General features: G+C 41.6%; 1 protein-coding gene across 1 annotated transcript in view; it reads right to left on the minus strand.

Moving 5' to 3' along the window:
* Positions 1-20,505, minus strand: part of ift74 (intraflagellar transport 74) — a 125,536-nt gene that overhangs the window by 43,651 nt on the left and 61,380 nt on the right. Inside the window, exons 11-12 of the mRNA XM_048595011.1 lie at positions 16,988-17,028; positions 16,588-16,667 (exon numbers count right to left, since the gene is read on the minus strand). Coding sequence (XP_048450968.1) covers positions 16,588-16,667; positions 16,988-17,028 — 121 coding nt within the window. The remainder of the gene's footprint in view (positions 1-16,587; positions 16,668-16,987; positions 17,029-20,505) is intronic.

Genomic DNA, 20,505 nt, shown 5'->3' on the forward strand with positions numbered 1-20,505 from the left:
CCCCAGCATCTTTCCCTGCAACCGCAGGAGGTGCTACACCTGCCCCAACACCTCCCCCCTCACCTCCATACCAGGCCCAAAAAAACCTTTCACATTAAACAGATGTTCACCTATACATCCACTAATGTGATATATTGTATCTGCTGTTCCTGATGTGGCCTCCTCTATATCAGGGAGACCAAGCGGAGGCTTGGAGACCGCTTTGTGGAGCACCTACGCTCGGTTTGCATCAAATGACTAAACCTCCCAGTCACGAACCACTTCAACTCCCCCTCACCATCCCTGGATGACATGTCCATCCTGGGCCTCCTCCAGTATCACAACGATGCCACCTGGAAACTGGAGGAGCAGCACCCATTTTCCGCCTTGGGAGCCTACAACCCAATGGTCTCAATGTGGGCTTTACTAGCTTCAAAATCTCCCGACCCCTGACCTCTTCCCAAGACCAGCACCCCCCCATCCCCACCTCCTTAACCTGTCCGTCTTCTCTCTCCCACCTATCTGCTCCTCCAACCTCACTGACCAATCCCCACCCCCACTTCCTACCTACACTCACCTTTACTAGCTTCATCCCCGCCTCCTCGACCTGTCTGTCTTCTCTCCCACATATCCACTCCACTATCTACCTGCTATCACATTTTTATTATTTCAGAGCCCCCTTCCTCTCCCCCATTTCTGAAGAAGGGTCCTGACCCGAAACGTCAGCTTTCCTGCTCCTCTGATGCTGCCTGGCCTGCTGTGTTCCTCCAGCTCCACATCTTGTTATCTCAGACTCCAGCATTGGCAGTTCCTACTGTCTCTGACTTTGGAGAAACCTATGTGTGGGAGCTCACAGCAAAGCAGCAGCTAAGTGGCTTTTTTAATGTTTACCCTTACTGTTTATTTTGTAAATCTACAATAGTGAGTAAAGTGGGTTCTTTTTTGTTTATATGCTGTTATTGAGATCTGTCTCTTGATTAAACTTTAGAAGTATAAAAAACATAGTTACTAAGCTAGCCTGGAACAGTGTTTTTAGAGCAGCAAAACTGTGCTACTTTATGGGTCTGTAAATTGTGAAGATGCAATGATGGTGTATAGTAGAGTGATGTCCTCTTCTTGATAAATATGGGAGATTAGAGAGAGTGTCCATGTTACTGATGATTATGACTGCAGAAAGTGTATTTGTTTGCAAACTCTATTGGATTGCATGGATCAGATGGAGCAGCAGTCAGAGGCAAAGAGGAATTTACATGAGCTAGGCGGTGTGATGGATGGCAGTCGCAAGGAGGGAGATGAACCAAAGATATAGTCAGGTAAATGGGTGACCTCTAGGAAAGGTAAGAGATGGAGGTAGATAGTGCCAGAGTCTCCAGTGGCTATCTCCACCTGAAAGAAGTATGATGTTTTGGAAAATGTAGAGAGTGATGGACTCTCAGAGGAATGCAGCACTGACAGCCTGGTTTCTGGTACCGTGACCAGCTCTAATGTAACAAGGGGTAGGCCAGGTTCCACATGATCAATTGTGATCACTCTCTAGTCAGAGGCACACACAGACGCTTTTCCGGCTGACAGTGAGACATCGGAATGGTGTGCTGCCTCCCTCAAGCCATGATTAAAGATATCTTGGAGATGGTGCAGAAAATTCTCGAAGGGGCGACGGACCAGCAGGAGGTGGTTGTACACGTTGGAACTAACAACATAGGAAGGGAAAAGGATGAGATTCTGAGGAGAGAATGTAGGAAGTTAGGCAGGAATTTAAAAAGTAGGTCCTTGAGGATAGTCATGTCTGGATTATTCCCAGTGTCACAAGCTAGTGAGAGCAGGAATAGGAGGATAGAGCAGATGAATGCGTGGTTGAGGAGCTGGTACAGGGGAGAAGGATTCACATTTTTGAATCATTGCAATGTCTTCTGGGGTAGAAGTGACTTGTATAAGAAGGGTGGATTGCACCTGAAGGGGGCTAATATACTGGTGGGGAGATTTGCTAGAGCTGCTCAGGAGGATTTAAACTAGTAAGGGACACAGGGAGACAGTGAGGAAAGAGATCAGTCTGAGACTACTGAAGTTGGGAAAAGGAGTAGGGCAGGCAGGAACAAAGTACAGAGCAAGGTAAGACTGATTTGGTGGCATGATGGCTGTGGTTAGCACTGCTGCCTCACAGTACCAGGGACCCGAATTCAATACCAGCCTTGGGTGACTGTTTGTGTGGAGTTTGCACATTCTCCCTGTGTCTCTGTGGGTTTACTAAGGGTGCTCTGGTTTCTTTCCATAGTCCAAAAATATGCAGGTTAGGTGGATTAACCATGCCAAATTACCCATAGTGTCAAGGGATGTATAAATTAGGTGGATTAGTCATGGGAAATGCAGGGTTACAGGGATCTGGGTGGGATACTCTTTGCAGAGTTGGTGTGGACTTGTTGAGTCCAATGGCCTGTTTCCACACTGTGGGGATTCTATGATACATTAAACTGCATATATTTCAATGCAAGAGGCCTAACAGGTAAGGCAGATGAACTGAAGGCATGGTTAGGAACGTGGGACTGGGATATCATTGCAATTACAGAGATGTGGCTCAGGAATGGACAGGACTGGCAGCTTAAAGTTCCAGGGTATAGATGCTATAGGAAGGATCGAAAGGGAGGGGGTGCAAAAAAGAAGGGGGAGTGACGTTTTTGATTAGGATAACATCACTGCTGTATTTAGGAGAATATTCCTGGGAATACATCCAGGGAATTTATTTGGGTGGAACTGAGAAATAAGAATGGGTATTCACCTTATTGGGATTGTAGTATAGACACCACAATAGTCAGCTAGAAATTGAGAAACAAATTTGTAAAGGAGATCTCAGTTGTCTGTAAGAATAATAGGGTGGTTTTGGTAGGGGATTTTAACTTTCCAAACATAGACTGCGACTGCCGTAGTGTTGAGTGTTTGGATAGAGAGAAGAAACTGCAGGAGATGGGAAAGATATTCGACGAGTATTTTACATCAGTGTTTACTGTGGCGGAGTCTAGAGAAGATAGAGAACGTGGGGAAATAAATAGTGACATCTTGAAAACTGTCCACATTACAGAGGAGGTGGTGCTGGACATCTTAAGATGCATATAGGTGGATAAATCCCCTGGACCTGATCAGGGGTATCCTAGAACTCTTTGAGAAGCTAGGGAAGTGATTGCTGGGCCTCTTGCTGAGATATTTGTATCATTGCTAGCCATAGGTGAGGTGCTGGAAGACTGGAGGTTGGCTAACGTGGTGCCACTAGTTCAGAAAGGTGGTAAGAAAAAGCCAGAGAACTATGGACTGGTGGGCAAGTTGTTGGAGGGAATCCTGAGGGACAGGATTCACGTGTATTTGAAAAGGCAAGGATTGATTAGGGATAGTCAACATAGCTTTGTGCATTGGAAATTGTGTCTTACAAACTTGATTGAGTTTTTTGAATAAGTAACAAAGAGGATTGATGAGGGCTGAGCGGTGGACGTGATCTATATGGACTTCAGTTTGACAAGTTCCTCATGGTAAACGGAATAGAGGAAAACTAGCTATTTGGATACATAACTGGCTCAAAGGTAGAACACAGAGGGTTGTGGCGGTGGAGGGTGTTTTTCAGTCTGGAGGCCTGTGTCCACAAGGATCGGTGCTGTGTCTACTGCTTTTCGTCAGTTACACAAATGACTTGGATGTGAACATTGGAGATATGGTTAGTAAGTTTGTAGACGACACCAAAATTGGAGGTGCAGCGAATGGCAAAGAAGGTTACCTCAGAGTACAATAGGATCTCAATCAGATGGGCCGAGAAGTGGCATATGAAGTTTAACTTGGATAAATGTGAGGCACTGCATTTTGGAAAAGCAAATCTTTGGAAAGACAGGACTTATACACTTAATGGTAAGGTCCTGGGGAGTTTTGCTGAACAAAGAGACCTTGGAGTGCAGGTTCATAGTTCCTTGAAAGTGGAGTCACAAGTAGACAGGATAGTGAAGGAGGCATTTGGTATGCTTGCCTCTATTGGTCAGTGCATTGCATATAGGAGTTGGGAGGTCATGTTGTGGCTATATAGGACATTAGTTCAGCCACTATTGGAAAACTGTGTGCAATTCTGGTCTCTCCACTATTGGAAGGATGTTGTGCAACTTGAAAGGGTTCGGAAAAAATTTACAAGAATGTTACCATGGTTGGAAGGGTTGGGGCTATTTTCCCTGGAGCGTCGATGGCTGACGGGTGACCAGTGTGGGGGCGTCCAAAACTAGAGGGCATATGTTTAAATCTTTCCCCTCTCACTTTAAAAGGGACCTAAGGGGCAATTTTTTCACGCAGAGGGTGATGAGCGTATGGAATGAGCTGCCACAGGAAGTGATGGAGGCTGGTGCAATTAGAACATTTAAAAGGCATCCGGATTGGTATATGAACAGGAAGGGTTTAGAAGGATACGGGCCAAATGTTGGCAAATGGGACTGGATTTATTTAGAATATCTGGTCAGCGTGGTCGTGTTCGACCAAGGGAATGTAACATCTCAAAGTTTGCAGATGATGCCAAATTGGGTAGGAGGGTGAACTGTGACGACGATGCTGAGATCCTTCAGTATGATCTGGACAGGTTGGGGGGATGAGTGGGCAAATCAATGACAGATGCAGTATAATTTGGATAAATGTGAGGTTATTCACCTTGGAAGCAAAAACAAGAAGGCAGATTACTACCTGAATGGCTGTAAATTTGGACAGGGGAGTGTGCAATGGAACCTGGGTGTCTTTGTGCACCAGTCGCTGCAGGTAGGAGGGCAGCAGAGTGGTGATGCTGATTGGCTGATGTGGGGAAGACTTGCATCAATGCAGTCACTGCTTCCAGAAAGTGGATTGCAAAGTTGCTGTTGTCAAGTGACAATTCAATCCTGAACACTTTCTCAGTGTTTCCCTCCCTACCTCCTCCTCTAAACAAAAAGAAACACACACACACACACCAGAAGCAAGAGAAAGGGAGAGATCCAGACAGCATCCTGGGAATATGAGTAAGGGAAGACCTACCTTGTGTATTTGCAGCGATAAGTAAGGGTAAGTGTTTAATAAATTTTCTTAAATAGCTTTATTGGTGATAGAAATGTCAGTCAGTGGGATTAAGTGCTGCACTTGTGAGATGTGGGAGATCCGTGACGTTTCCAGTGTCTCAGATGACTACATCTGCAGGAAGTACACCCAATTGCAGCTCCTCACAGACCGTATGGATAGGTTGGAGCGGCAACTGGATGCACTTAGGCACATGAGGGTGGCGTGAAGTGTCATAGACACTGGTTTTAGAGATGTGGTGACACCCAAGGTGCAGGCAGACAGATGGGTGACCACTAGAATGGGTAGGCAGCCAGTGCAGGAATCCCCTGCCAAGTCTCCCTCTTGAACAAGCACACCATTTTGGATGCTGTTGGAGGTGGATGACCTATCAGAGGATAACAGCAGCAGCAGCAGTCAGACTGGTGGTACCACAGCTGGCTGTGTCCTTAAGAAGGGAAGGAAAAAGAGCACCAGAGCAGTAGTTATAGGGGACTCTATAGTTAGGGGTACATTTCGGCGCTTCTGTGGACGTAAAAGAGACTCCAAGGATGGTATGTTGCCTCTGTGGTGCCAGGGTCCAGGATGTCTCTGAATGGGCAGAAAGCATTCTGAAGGGAGAGGGTGAACAGCCAGAGGTCATGGGACATATTGGAACTAGTGACATAGGAAGGATGAGTGATGAGGCCCTGCAGCAGCAGTTTAGGGAGTTAGGCAAAAGTTTAAAAAGCAGGACCTCCAAGGTTGTAATCTCAGGATTACTCCCTGTACCATGTGCCAGTGAGGCTAGAAATAGGAAGATAGCACAGCTCAACACGTGGCTAAACAGATGGTGTAGGAGGGAGGGTTTCAGATATCTGGACCATTGAGATCTCTTCCAGGGCAGGTGGGACCTGTACAGGAAGAACAGGTTGCATCTAAACTGGAGGCACACAAATATTCTGGCTGGGAAGTTTGCTGGTATCACTCAGGAGGATTTAAACTGGCTTGGCAGGGGGGTGGGAAACAAAGCAAAGGTAAATTGACTGAAAGGGAACTAGAGAGTAGGGCCAGTAAGACTCAGAGGAAGAGCAGGCAGAGTGTGGTTGCTGATCAAAGCGGATCTGGTGGACTGAAGTGCATCTGTTTCAATGTGAGAAGTAAAACAGGTAAGGCAGATGAACTTAGAGCTTGGATTAGTACTTGGAACTATGCTGTTGTTGCTATTACAGAGCATTGGTTAAGGATGGGACAGGATTCGAAGCTTAATGTTCCAGGATACAGATGTTTCAGGTGGGATAGAGGGGGATGTAAAAGGAGCGGGGGGGGTTTGCACTACTTGCTAAGGAGAATATCACAGCTGTACTGTGGGAGAACACTTTGAATGGCTCATAGCGCGAGGCAATATGGGTACAGCTTAAGAACAGGAAGGGTGCAATCATAATGTTTGGGGTTTACTATGGACCTTCCAACTGCCAGCGGGAGATAGAAGAACACATATGTAGGCAGATTTTGGCAAGATGTAAAAGTAACAGGGTTGTTGTCGTGGGTGATTTTAACTTCTCATATATTGACTGGGACTTGAAACAGTATGTAGATAGTCCAACTAAGAAAGGGGCAGTACTGGACCTAGTACTGGGGAATGAGCCTGGCCAGGAGGTTGACGTCTCAGTAGGGGAGCTGCTCGGAACAGTGATCACAATTCAGTAAGCTTTAAGGTACTGATATATAAAGATAAGTGTAGTTGTAAGGTGAAGGTGCTAAACTGGGGGGAAGGCTAACTACAACAATATTAGGCAGGAACTGAAGAATGTAGATTGGAGGCAGATATTGGAGGGCAAATCAACATATGGTATGTGGGAGGCTTTCAAGTGTAAGTTGATAGGACCTTAGGACCAGTACATTCCTATAAGGATGAAGGATATGTATGGCAAGTTTAGGGAACCTTGGATAACGAGAGATGTTGAGAGCCTAGTCAAAAGGAAAAAGAAAGCATTTGTCAAAATTGGAGGCTGGGAACACACGAAGCAAGGGTGGAATACAGGGAAAGTCGAAAGAAACATAAGCAAGGTGTCAGGAGGGCTAAAAGGGGTCATGAAAAGTTATTGGCCAACAGGATTAAGGAAAATCCCAAGGCTTTTTATACATATATAAAAAGCAAGAGGGTAGCCAGGCAGAGGGTTGGCCCACTCAAGGACAGGGAAGGGAATTTATGTGTGGAGTCAAAGGAAATGGGCGAGGTATTAAATGAGCACTTGCGTCAGTATTCACCATTGAGAAGGTCTTGGTGGCTGATGAGTCTGGGGAAGGGCATATATATAGTTTGGGTCATGTTGAGATCAAAAGGGGGGAGTATTGGGGGTCTTGAAAAACATTAAGGTAGACAAGTAGCCCAGGGCCTGATTAGACATACCCCAGAATACTGAGAGAGGCAAGGGAGGAAATTGCTGGGGCCTTGAGGGAAATCTTTGTATCCTAACTGGCTACAGAAGAAGTCCCAGAGGATTGGAGAATAGCCAATATTATTCAAAATCCTGGAACTTTCTTTCCAACAGTACGATTGGTGTCTGCGCACCTGAAGGACTACTATGACCCAAAACAGCAACTTTGCATCACTTTCACAAAGGCAATTAAAGATGGGAAATAAATGGGAGCCTTGCCAGCAACACAGACACCCAATGAAAGAATTTTTAAAAACCAAAGTAGAAGGGAATCACTCTGGCATCCCTGGTTCACATATTTCCCATAATCATGTCAACTAAATAATAAAGTTGACTTAGTTATTTAGCCTATTGTTATTTGTGAGACTTTGCTGTGCATACAATAGGTTACCAAGTTCTATAGCATTGATGACACTTCAACAAAGTAATTAAATGTCTATGAATTGGTTTTGGAGTATTGAGGTTGTGAAAGGTTTTTTTCAAATTTTTTATTCATTCATTCGATGAGGGCATCGCTGGCTAGGGCAACATTTATTGCCCAGAGGGCAGTTAAGAGTCAACCACATTGCTGTGGGTCTGGAGTCACACGTAGGCCAGACCAGGTAAGGAGAGCAGTTTTCTTCCCTGAAGGACATTAGTGATCCAGATGGGTTTTTCTGACAATCAACAATGGATTCATGGTCATCATTAGACCCCTTAATTCCAGATATTTTATTGAACTCAAATTCCACTATCTGCTGTGGCAGGATTTGAACCCAGGTCCCCAGAATGTTATGTGGCTCTCTGGATTAATAGTCCAGCGATAATACCACTGGGCCATTGCCTCCCCAAACGCATACTTTGTAAGTTTTCTCTCCAAGTGAGTGTGAAATATTGCATTTCCTGTACTTGTATATAGCTTATCGAACTCCTGCCTGCTTATCAAGTTCAAGCTGAGCCTTCAATTACCACATTGCCCTGTGCTGTAATTGACGCCATTCAGCCCAGCCCTTTAAGCCTATGTGCTATTCGAATACATGAAAGCTGTTTTGTAGCTCATCCCTACTTACCTACCATTTTTATTAAATCACTATGATGCCAGTTCTGTAAATCAGGGCAGAGACAAAAATAAAGTGGTCTGATGATTCTCCTGGCCCATGCACCTGGCCCTTCCCCTCAATTCATGCACTGTGAGCCTGTTGGAGCCATGGGCTCTGGATATTGTGCCCTGATATGCCACCCTGCCCCATGGACTGCTATCAACACCAATCATTTGCTAATCTTTGTGAAAAAGTAAAATTATGTTTTTTTTTTAACCTGCTTAGGTTCCACATCTCTTGATAGCAATAACTAACAAAAAAAAATTAATGCCCGTTATGCCATGGAGGGAAATGAAAAAGTGAAACAATGAACATTTCAAGTTTGCAAAAGGACAGGAATGGTGCTCCTCTGACAACTCATTAAAAGTGCAAGTATATTTATTTAAAAACACAGATTAGGAAATTGTGATAAAAACACCAGTTTAATGATGTGACCCGAATGGTAAGATCAACACATCTTTAAACACTCAGTGGGAAGTCAACCTTTGGCAACTCTCCCAAGTAATTCTGGAGTGTTTGCTTAGAACAATTAGCAGCAACTACATATTTAAAACATATTTTCTTCATTCACGACTGTGGACCACATTTCATCTCCAATGATTTATAACCATGTATTTATTAAGATTATTTCTATCCCTTGCCAGGACTTTTAAATCTCAGTGAAACTTAGTTCTATTATGATAATGGTTCCTTCCTTCAGCATAAGGAAATACTGCAAATCAGTCACATAAAATTGGTGAGGAGTAAGTGAAACTTATATGAATCAGATAGCTGCCCCTCTTCAGTAAACAACGCAGGTCTGCTTTAGATTTTAAGGTTTGAGTTTTCCTCTAGTGGTTGAGCTTTTCCCTGTCATACTATAGCCCGGGCCCAATTCCTCTGGAGTGAGGTCAATTGCAAGCTGCACAAGCTCTCAATGGAATCTAGACTTTGCACAAGAAACTCGCTATCACTAAGGCGCAATGTACAACATACAACACCAAAATGGGATGGAATCACAAAATGGTTACAGTGTAGAAGGAGACCATTCAGCCCATTATATCTGCACTGACTTTCTAATGAGCATTATGATTTAGTGTCATTTTCCTGCTTTTGCTCCATAAAATTGCACATCATTTCCACTCAAATAATTAACTAATGACATTTTCAACGATTCTAGTGAACCTGTGTCCACCACATTCCAGGAAGTGCTTGATCCGGATCCTAACTACTCACTGAGTGAAATTTCTTTTCACACATTTCTTTTCATCTTTTGCAAATCATGTTAAACCCATTCCCTCTTATTCTTCATCCTTTATGAAAACAGTTTCTCCCTATCTAGTTCATCCAGACATGTTATAGTTTTGAAAACTTCCATCAAATCTCATCTTCACCTTTTCTGTTTTCAAAGGAAACAGTCCTAACTTCTCCAATTGATCATCATCCATGGAAGCATTCTTATTAACTTCTTCTGCAATTTCTCCAAAATGCATTCTGAAAGCATGGTACTGTGAACTATACATAATATAGCTCTGGAGGTCTATCTTATAAATTTTCAACATAACCTCCTTGTTATGCACTCTATGCCCTTTTTAATAAATCCTAGGATATGGGCTACTTAATTGACTGTACTCTTGGAAGTATCCTGCCACCTTTAATGACTTATGCACACATATACACCACAGAATCATTACAGTGCAGGATGAGGCCATTCAGCTGATGGAGTCAACCCCAGTCTCTGTTCCTGTACATCACTAAAATAGCACCCTTTATTTTATTCTGTGTCTCCAAGTTCTTTCGACCAAAATATATGATCTCACATTTCTCTGCGCTGAATTTTATATGCCACCTATCTGCCCTCTTGGTCCTGATGGGCTTCATCCGAAGGTCTTAAAACAGATGGTTAATGAGGCAGCAGACATATTGGTGTTAATTTTCCAAAAGTTGCTAGCCTCAGAAAAGCTTCCATCAGGCTGGAAGTAGCAAAGTATAGGTTCAAATATAACCTTGCTATTCAGAAAAAAGGAAACTGTAGGCCAATTAGTTCGCCATCTGTTGATGGGAAGGTGTTATAATTTATCATTGAGGAGATTATAACCGGGCATTTGGTAAAAATCAAGGTAATTTTAAAGTGTCAGCATGGTTTTGTGAAATGAAAATTTTGTTTAACCAATTTATTGGAACTCTTTAAAGTGGTAACATGCGCTGTAGGTAAAGGAGAGCCTGATACACTGTGAGATAGCAAGAACTGCAGATGCTGGAGTCGGAGACAACACAGTGTGGAGTTGGAGGAACACAGCAGGGCACGCAGCATCAGAGGAGCAGGAAAGTTGACGTTTCAGGTTAGGAGCCTTCTTCAGAAATGGGGAGGGGGAAGCAAGCTCAGAAATAAATAGAGGAGCAGTGGGGCTGGGGAAGGTAGGTGGGATGGTGAAAGGTGAGTGCAGGTAGGGAGTGGTGGGGATTGGTCAGTGGGATGGGTGGGGCAGATAGGTGGGGAAGAAGACAGACAGGTTGTGTCAGGTTAAGGAGGTGGGGATGAGAGGGAGGGTTGGACATGGGATGAGGCCTGGGCTGGGGAGATGTTTGAAACTGGTGACTTCTGTGTTTAGGCCATCGGGCTGTAGGCTCCAGAGGCAGAAACACGCGGCACCTTTCCCTGCAACCGCAGGAAGTGCTACACCTGCCGCTACACCTCTCCCCTCACCTCCATTCAAGGTCCAAAACAAACCTTCCGTATCAGACAGGGGTTCACCTTCACATCGTCAATTTGGTCTAATGTATCCGCTGCTCCCAATGTTGCCTCCTCTACATCGGTGAGACCATGCATAAACTCGGAGACCGTTTCGTACAGCATTTGTGCTCTGTACGCGACAAATGACAACACCTACCGGTTGCCAACCATTTTAACTCCTACTCCCCCTCCCTGAGTGACATGTCCATCCTGGGCCTTCTTCAGTGTCACAATGACACCATCCACAAACTGGTGGAGCAATACCTCATATTCCGCCTTGGGCGCCTACTGCCCTATTGGATTTGTTTAGCCTATCTTTCCCTACAAGGGAACATACCTATCTTTGAGGCTAGCCCAATGCTCAGGTACAGTTTTTCTATCAACATTGGGCTCCAGTTCTGAGGAAGGGTCACTGGACCTGAAACATTAACTCTGATTTTTTTCTTCATAGATGCTGCCAGACCTGTTGAGCTTTTCCAGTAACTTCTGTTTTTGTTCCTGATTTACAGCTTCCATTGTTCTTTTGGTTTTTATTTATGATGAAGAATAAGAGGATACAGGTTTAAAATGATTTGCAAAAGATGGGACACATCTTGTTCTTGCTCCAATGAAGTCAGGTCTCCACCAGTTAAATATTCCTACTCTGGAGTTTTTTTTCCCCACCATCATCTTAAACCTTATGATACAACGATCACTTTCTCCCAAATTCTCTTACTTACACTAGATCAAATGGCCCAACTCAAGCCTAAATACCAGGTCCAGGAGTGCCATATTTCTTCTGATGAAGAGTCACTGGACTTGAAAAGTGAACTGCTTTCTTCCCACAGATGCTGCTTGACCTGCTGAATTTCTCCAGCAGTTTCCGTTTTTGCTTCAGATCTCCAGTAGCTGTTTTATTTTAGTGACATCTTCTACACAGACAGTTACCTGACGCTGTAATTGAACCCTGGTCCCTAGCGCTGTGAGGCAGCAGTGCTAACCACTGACCCACTGTGCCACCCCAATTTCCTGGCAGATTTGTTCTTCTACTTCCTTCCCAATATTTAGTGGCTGACAGACCACAGTGAGCAACATCATTGCACCTTTTTTGTTAATTGGCTCTACACAAATTGATTCTGCCCTTGAATCCTCTGGGATAACTCTTGCCAGCACTGCAATGTTCTCCTTAACCAATATCACCACCTCTCCTCCTTTACTTGCTTTCCTTTATTTTGAGTGTATTCAGGAATATATACTTTTCCTTGCGCCAAATTTCTGGCTTATGGATAATGATGTGGCGAGAAAAATTGGTACCTGCATCTCACCAATCACATTTACTACACTCCATGCATTCAAAAATTTAAGTTGTAAACCCTGGTTACAATGTTTTAATTTCTCCCTTATTCTGACTGCACCTACTAATTTACTGCTGTCCAATCTAATGCTATCTGTGTTTCTCAAAAACGTGTACACTCTGATAATTCCTCTCTGACATTCCTCCTGGTTCTCACACTCTTCTTGACTTAGTTCAAGAGGGTTTAGTTTTAGTTTTAGAGGGTTAATCAGTAAGCTCACAAATGGTATGAAAATTGGTAGGCTAACAAATAATGAGGATAACCTTTGGACTGGTCAGATGGCCTGATCAGTGACAAACTGAATTCGGTATGAATAAGTGAGAGGTAATGCACTTGGACAGGTCAAATAAGGAACAAATGATGAACAGTAGGATATTGAGAAGTAATGAGGGTTTTGGTGTGCATGTCCACTGGTCTCTTAAGGTAGCAGGACAAGCAGATAAAGTGATCAAGAAGGTATATGGGATACTTGCCTTTATTAGCAGAGGCATATAGTTTAACAGCAGGCAAATTATGCTGGAACTGTATAAAATGTTGGTTAGGCCACAGCTAGATAATCGCATGCAGTTCTGGAATCCACATTGTAGGAGGGATGTGATTTCACTGGAGAGGGTGCAGATGAGATTTAGCAGGATGTTAGTTGGGCTGGAGAGTTTAAGTTATGAAGACAGATTGAGTAGACTCGGGTTGTTTTCCTTGAAACAGAGGAAACTCAGGGGAGGACATGTAGATAGGGCACAGAAAGAAACTTTTCCCCTTTGTGGAGGGAGGGATCAATGACTAGGACCTCTTTTCTGTGCTGTAGATCTTTAGACTCTCCAACAGCTTTTACAAAATGCCACTTGAGGAACTTGTTCCCAGCTCTATACAGACAGAAACTGTCTGACTTGTATAGGTGCCATCTCCCCCAAAGGCAGTCCCAGTGTCCCAGGAGTCCAAAGCTCTCCCTCCTTCACAATCTGTCCTGACACACTTTCATCTGTCTTATCCTCCTCTTTCTGTACCCACTTAAGTGTGCCAGTGGGAGCAATCCTGAGATCATTACTTTTGAGGTTATGGTTTCTAAACTTTTTACCTAGTTTCCTAAATTCTGACAGCAGGACCAGATCCTATTTCCTTTCTATGTCATTGACACCAATGTGGATCATTACCTTTGCTGATCACCTTCCTCCAAAAATATGTCCTGCAGCTGCGAGAGATGATGCTTAAAGGGACATAATCCATTCACGCAAGAAATACAACTACATTTAAAGACAACCGTAATAAAGACACCAACTCGGTAACTTTGTTCGTACATCAAGTAGCAATCATTTCCCAATGTTTCTCTTCATTTTATGTGTGGCATTAGAGGGGCAACAATGGCTAGAATTCCAAGACTTAATTATAAAAATATAATCCAAGGACACCCCTATTCAAATGATCAGTTTGCTGGAAAAGAAATCTAAACTTAAACATGCATTTTTATTTAGATTATGCTTTGTAGATTTCCCTTTCAAAGGTAAGGTAACCTGTTTCCAGCCTTTAACAAACACATTCTTAATAGTTAAAAGCCAAGGAATAAACATGGGCTATTAGAAATTAATCCCTAGGATTCTGTTATTTCCTTTGGGGGAAACATCTGGCCTTTGTTCCTTCCTAGATGGCTCATCTGTCTTACAGTGTCCGTCGTCTAAGAAACTCCAAAGGAAAATTTACATCCAATTATTCAATTTCAGTGCATTGTGTTGCAGTGGAGAGAAGTGTAGACCAGTAGCTCTTAGACCCTGCAAAATAACGTGTATTGGGCAGGCCGAACCAATGGCAGAACAATGTGGGTAGCCAGAGGTGAGTTTGGAGCACAGAGGATGCCTTGCCTGGCATGGAAACATGCATTGTAGAAGAGACAGCAGCATGAAGATTGCTATATATTTCAGTAATATCATACAATTTTTACATCACAGAAGGAGCCCAGTCACGTGCCAGAGATATGCAAGTAAATATCATTAAGTTTACACACCCATTTCTTTAAAAGCATTATTCAAATAGTCTTTACCATGCTACCATTTGTAAAGAGTATAATTATTTAGACTGAACAGGGGACCATGATTAATGAACTCATTTGAAAGAGGGTCCTTCAAAGAAAATCTGAGATTTACTGATCTACCATACGTATTGACATACAATTAAACACACATTTCGGAAAGCAATGATCAAGCACAATGTGGTGGATTATCTATTCTAGATGTAACATTTACTTGTTCTTTAACTTAAATTCAATGTCAATACACAGTAGATATTTACTGGTTATGCGCTATATAAAAATCGTAACAATTAGCTATTGAGTTAATAAATGCTCAATGCTAAGAGAATGGAAAGACTCAAATTGTTCTGAAAATGTCTTGCTAAGGACAAAACCAAGTTACCAGTAAAGGACAATTGTAGAAATGGAGGGAACAACTTTTTAAGTCCTTGTAGCTTGAGCCTTGCCCTGACACCACAGAAATGGGCATATTGAGATGGTCAATACCCTAGCAGTCATCTATGGAATGTATTCATTTCTCACCATAGTGGTGAGGTAAAAGCTTTTGACATCTCAACAATATTGTTATAGCTAATGCAAAGCTAACTTCTCTAAACTGGACATTTCATGGATCATTTTGTCAACTGTAAGCTTTGGGTGTTGCTGTGCCTTGTCTGAAAATACTGAATCAGCACATTATCAAGTGAGAATTGCAATGAGTCAATATGCACTGCTATGACAGAGTGTGGTGTCACGAGGATGGTCATTTTATTCCAAATTGTATGAAACATGCATGGCAACAGAATGGAATAGTGAATATGAAACCTCTTTCTTCTAAGAAAACAAGTCAGAGTTATTATTATGGTTTCTGAAATCCTGGGACAAAACTGACCCTGTGCTTTTAAAAGGTGGCCATTAAGTTTTTTAGTATAAAGAAAGTATCCCACCCAAGTAGGTTGTGACAAGATTTTAATACCAATTACAATGACAATCAGGGAAGTTCATGTTTAAGCAGCAAAAGGAAAAATAGATTATAAAAGGAAAAACAAACATAACAACTTAAACCTTGGCATCAACAACACCCCTGCTTTTGAAAATACAAAATTATAAATGTGAAATAAGTGCTAAATGTATTCAAAAATGAAAAAGAGCTACAAAGCAGTGAAATTATGCCATTTTTGGGGGCGTGTAGGTTATTTTCTTAAAGAACAGTAGGTACTGCTGGCAATGGACTGAAAATTGCTTCAGTTTAAGACTGCCCTTATTTTTCAGAACAGAAACATTAACTGACTTTTGAAGGGAGGAAATTAAGGATAATCATCATAAAGATAAATATCCCAAGATGATTTTACATTAAACATCCCAAGCAAGATCCTAACGTAGGTCGAGGGCAAACAAGATGAAATAATATATTTAAAGGCATATGAATTCATTATAATTAACAAGGGAACTTGCAAGTTGATTGTTACATCTTTAGATTTCCTTCCTTACTGCTTATTCAATATTTCCCAATTAAAGAGTTTTTCAATTTGAAATTGCATTTTTACTGTTGGACCAGTGCAATGTAGAAAGAAAATGCTGAAACTTTACAAAAGATACAACAAGAAAATTGAATATATGAAAATAATATCAATGAGGTCAACTTGAGCCAAAGTTCATATTGATAAGACAATCATCCTTCAATTTTAATAACACAATTTGATGCTACTGATAACTGAAAGATTTGTGCTTTTAAAAAGTGCTACAGAATAAACTAATACCACTCATTATTAAAGCGAACTACTTGAATATGGGGTAAGAGAGAAGTGAGAAAAGAATTAACAAAATCTGTATGTTATGGCCCTAAGGATGGTATACCTAGGTAATATACTTTTACCATGATTTCAATATTTTTTTGAAAATAAATGCATTAGTAGCATGTTTCTAAGTGACTCTCAGAGGTGAGCAAAAACCTACTAAACTGCAGAGAATAGTAGTCTACAAATCTATAGTATGCTATAACCCATGTTGAACAAAGGAAACTGACCTTGATGCTCTTCCAAATCCATATCAAGATGTCGAATCTCTTCCGTTACCTGGTTAATTTTCTCCTTCATCTCAGTAAGTCTACAAATAAATATTCGCTGTAATTTTTAGACTGAAGGGATACCATTACATATTAACGACAACTTATTACTGAAGGTAAAGTACTGTCTGCCTGAAAACTACATAAAATGAACTAAAATGTGATCATAACTGATCAACCACTATCAATTTCCTCTTCCCTTTTAAGTTTTCCGCATATAATTTAAATTTTTTTTTAGAAAACGGTTACTTTCAGAAAACTGTCAAGAATATTTTTGCATGGAAATAAATGAACAAAAATTAAGTACAGAAACTCATCAATTATTATTTCAAGTAATTTTTCTGTAATGATGATTTCTTACTGTCTTTCCATGCTTGCTATTTCCTGGTTATCTTCTTTAACCTGTTGAAAGAAGCATGTAGTTTCATTAATATAGGAACCTCCTAATCGAAACAGCTTCATAGCAAGAAATTGTGATTTTTATTTAAATACACATCATTAAAAGCATGGTTACAGAGCTTTAATAGGAGAACCAAAGCATTAGAATATACAAAGATAATATTGCGACATGAAGAATAACTGAGAAGAGCATATGAAGAGTTAAAACCAAGGCATGCTCTTGCAATGATCGTTAGTTCCGTATTAAAAGTGTCCATATACATGTGAATTTACGTCTACAGCCTACTAGTCCAAAAACAACATAAGCTGAAAGATAAGCAGATTCAGTCCTGGTTAGTAATTACTTCTGGGGTCTTATAACAAAGTGGCAGTGTCCCTACCTCTGGGCTAGAATTTCCAGGTTCAGGGTCCTACCTGCAATGAGGTGTGTTGTAACATGTCTGAACAGGTTGCTTATAAAATACATGAGAAGTGTAGTTACATACGGAAACACTATCTGGAAAATGGTGCCTTAAGAAGAGAAAAGACGATGAATATTTGACACAGCTTTTGACAAATCATTGAATCAACAAAGAATCTAGAAGTGCAACAGCTTGCACTCTTGGAGGATTGGTGTTTCCTTAATTTTCTTAGTCATAACTATATGGTCTTGATGTGGTTTAGATTGAGTAACTGATCTGTGCTCAGAGTGTACAATCTTCCAAAAACTAGTACTATGGATATGTGAGAGGAGCACAAATGGAATTTTCCTGATAAGCATATATACTGAATTAAGCTCAAAGACATCTAAAATACAACATTTTTATATTTAGAAAATGCAGGTATCAATGTCTAACCAAAACACACACACTCAGTAATTAGGGATTCCTGAATTGTACATTGTCAGTCAAATATTTACATATTTGATGCATTTTTTTTCTAGCCTGTTCTCCTTCATTCCCTTTGGTGTCCTGGTCAATATTTAACCCTTAGTCCACATCACTATAATAGATTATTTAGTCATCATCCCATTGCTTTGTGGATTTCACTGTATGTAATTGGTAACAATTCCTTTATTACAATCATCACACATTTTAAAATAACTTAATTGGCTGCAGAGTACATTGACACATTTCAAGGCTGTGAAACGAGCTACTTAAATTCAATTCTTTCCATTAGATATTTACCACTGCTAGCAGTATAATGCTTCTTCTTTCAGCTCGATGGTTTAGACAGTTTGAACTATCACTGACCAAAAGGAAATGTGCTTTAGCAGGGTGTGACTGACTTGGATATTTCCTACCCACCCTGAAAAGATGCAAAGTTGTGGGATTGCAAGGTGTTTTGCCTACAGCAAAGCCAAAAAAAATTAATGAGCACAATAAGGTTCAAATGACAGTCAAGGCTAAGACTCAAATACAGTTCCTTTCTCTGTGCTCCACAAGTTTCTGCTGCTGTCTTAGTCAGGAAATTAATAGGCTGAATTTTCCTATTTTTTGGCAAAGTGTTTTTTCAAATGAGATTCCTGGCACCCCATCCACCAAGGTGACTTTTCCAATGCAATCTTCCACTCTTCATCTCATTAAATTTGTAAGATGGCAGTAGAGTAGGTCGATACAGACGGAGCTCGTCTGCTGTGTCCATTTCCTTTTCTTTTTTTCTTTCTTTCTTCTTTGTGTTTTCTTTTCCTCCTTCTCTCTTTTTCTTCTCCTGGCCTTGGACTCAGCACAGACCCAGCACGGTGGTTTCCTGGCCTGGTGTGGCAGCCTTCCAGCCCGGTATCATGGTCTTTCAGTGGTACATAGCATCAGCATGGACTTCTGGTCTCGAGGTGATTCCTTGAAATACAGTCGCACTGTGGCTAAGCACTTAAGAAATTCTGTAATGTTTGAACTTCCAGTTTTATTTCTTTTTTCTATTTAAACCAAAAAGATCTGCAATGTTTCCTACGTTTTATTCTAAACTATAATTGCTACAATTTTTAACTTTGTTCTTTCTTTCTGCCTTGTTCTTATGATTCTGTACCTAGGTACTTGTACCTAAGATGGTGCTTTGTGTGGCGAATTTATACACTTTTCACTGTACTCATGTACAGTGGTACTTGAGTACATGTGACGATAAGAATCAAAAATCTGTAAAGCTAAGGATTTTGTACAGTTTTAAATAAACATCTCAACTTATATAAGCTGTCGCTTTAAGATGTTATCCTATGGAATCATGCTGCTGGACACATGGAAGTGCTTGCTGCTGCTATGACTTTATGATGTTAATACTTCAGCCGCATATTGAAACACCAGTCGTACAACATTTCAAACACTCCAAGTCAGGAACTGCCCTTCACACTGTGGTCCTGTACCGTTAGCTCAAAGGAAATAGCTCAAAAAGACAAGTTGGCATTTCAGGTTGCTAATAGTGACCTGGAGATGCTGTTGATTGGGATGATGGAAGGGAGGGCAATGTTGTACCCTGCTGACCAACAATGGAGGCCATGAAACCAGACTCAGCCACCCTGGACTGAAATAGTGGACTGGGTCAGTGCAGGGTTCTGGGTGAAATGCAACATAGAGCAGTGCAGAAAGAAAGTTATTTTCTGCTGCATTTCACAAGGCTAAGTGCAACCATCCTCTCTCTGAAACCTCACTCACACTAACTTTGCCACTGCACACATCTCTCAAATAAAGGCTCATTAACTACTACTCTCACTACTGCAAGTATCATGTCCATTCAACAGTTCTTCCTCACTTCATACTCCCATCTTCATACTCAATCACTGGAGATTAACCTCCTAATCATCCTGCACTTGTATCACAACAAACAGCTCTTCTGACCACTGTCATTACAACCAGTTCCTCCCTTTGTCTCATTATGGAAAAATTGGCCCATCTCCCTCGACTGATGTCGAGAAACAACACTGATTGGCCTATCTATCTATGATTCTATAACCTCAGACTGCATGTACTCGATCTGCAAGACTAAGTGCAGCCCAATCCCTGGACTGCAAAGCCACTGATATCCGAACTCTTAGTAGGACCAAGCACCTGTTTGACCTTTGCCAACCTCTTGGACTGGAATAGGAGATGAGCCTCTTGACTGATGTGACAGTACCTTTTGAATGATCACAGTCTCCCTTGACCCCACTAAGGACTAGTCGCATTTGACTGTCAGACTTGGCCATTTGCTTGAAGCACATGCACTGTGTTTACCATGCAAGTTGCTGGTGCATGCTGAAGGTGTCATTTGGAATTAGCTGAGTACAGCAATGAGTCCATCTCCTTGACTGTTATTGCTCCGAAACATGTCAAGGTCCTGCCTCTCCCTCTGCACAAAAAGACAATGTAAGTCACAGAGGCAGGCAGCTCCAAGTACGCGTCAAATGATTGATTACTAAGAAATGAAGCTAAAAGCCATAGGATACATCCTGTGTAGATGCATGAAATGCGAGTATGCTCTGGAGTGCAAAGCAACCTGTCAGAAGGATGCAAATGGTAGGTGTAATGTGCG

This window comes from Rhincodon typus, chromosome 3, assembly GCF_021869965.1.
Source record: "Rhincodon typus isolate 14 chromosome 3, sRhiTyp1.1, whole genome shotgun sequence".
NCBI classification, from domain to species: Eukaryota; Metazoa; Chordata; class Chondrichthyes; order Orectolobiformes; family Rhincodontidae; genus Rhincodon; species Rhincodon typus.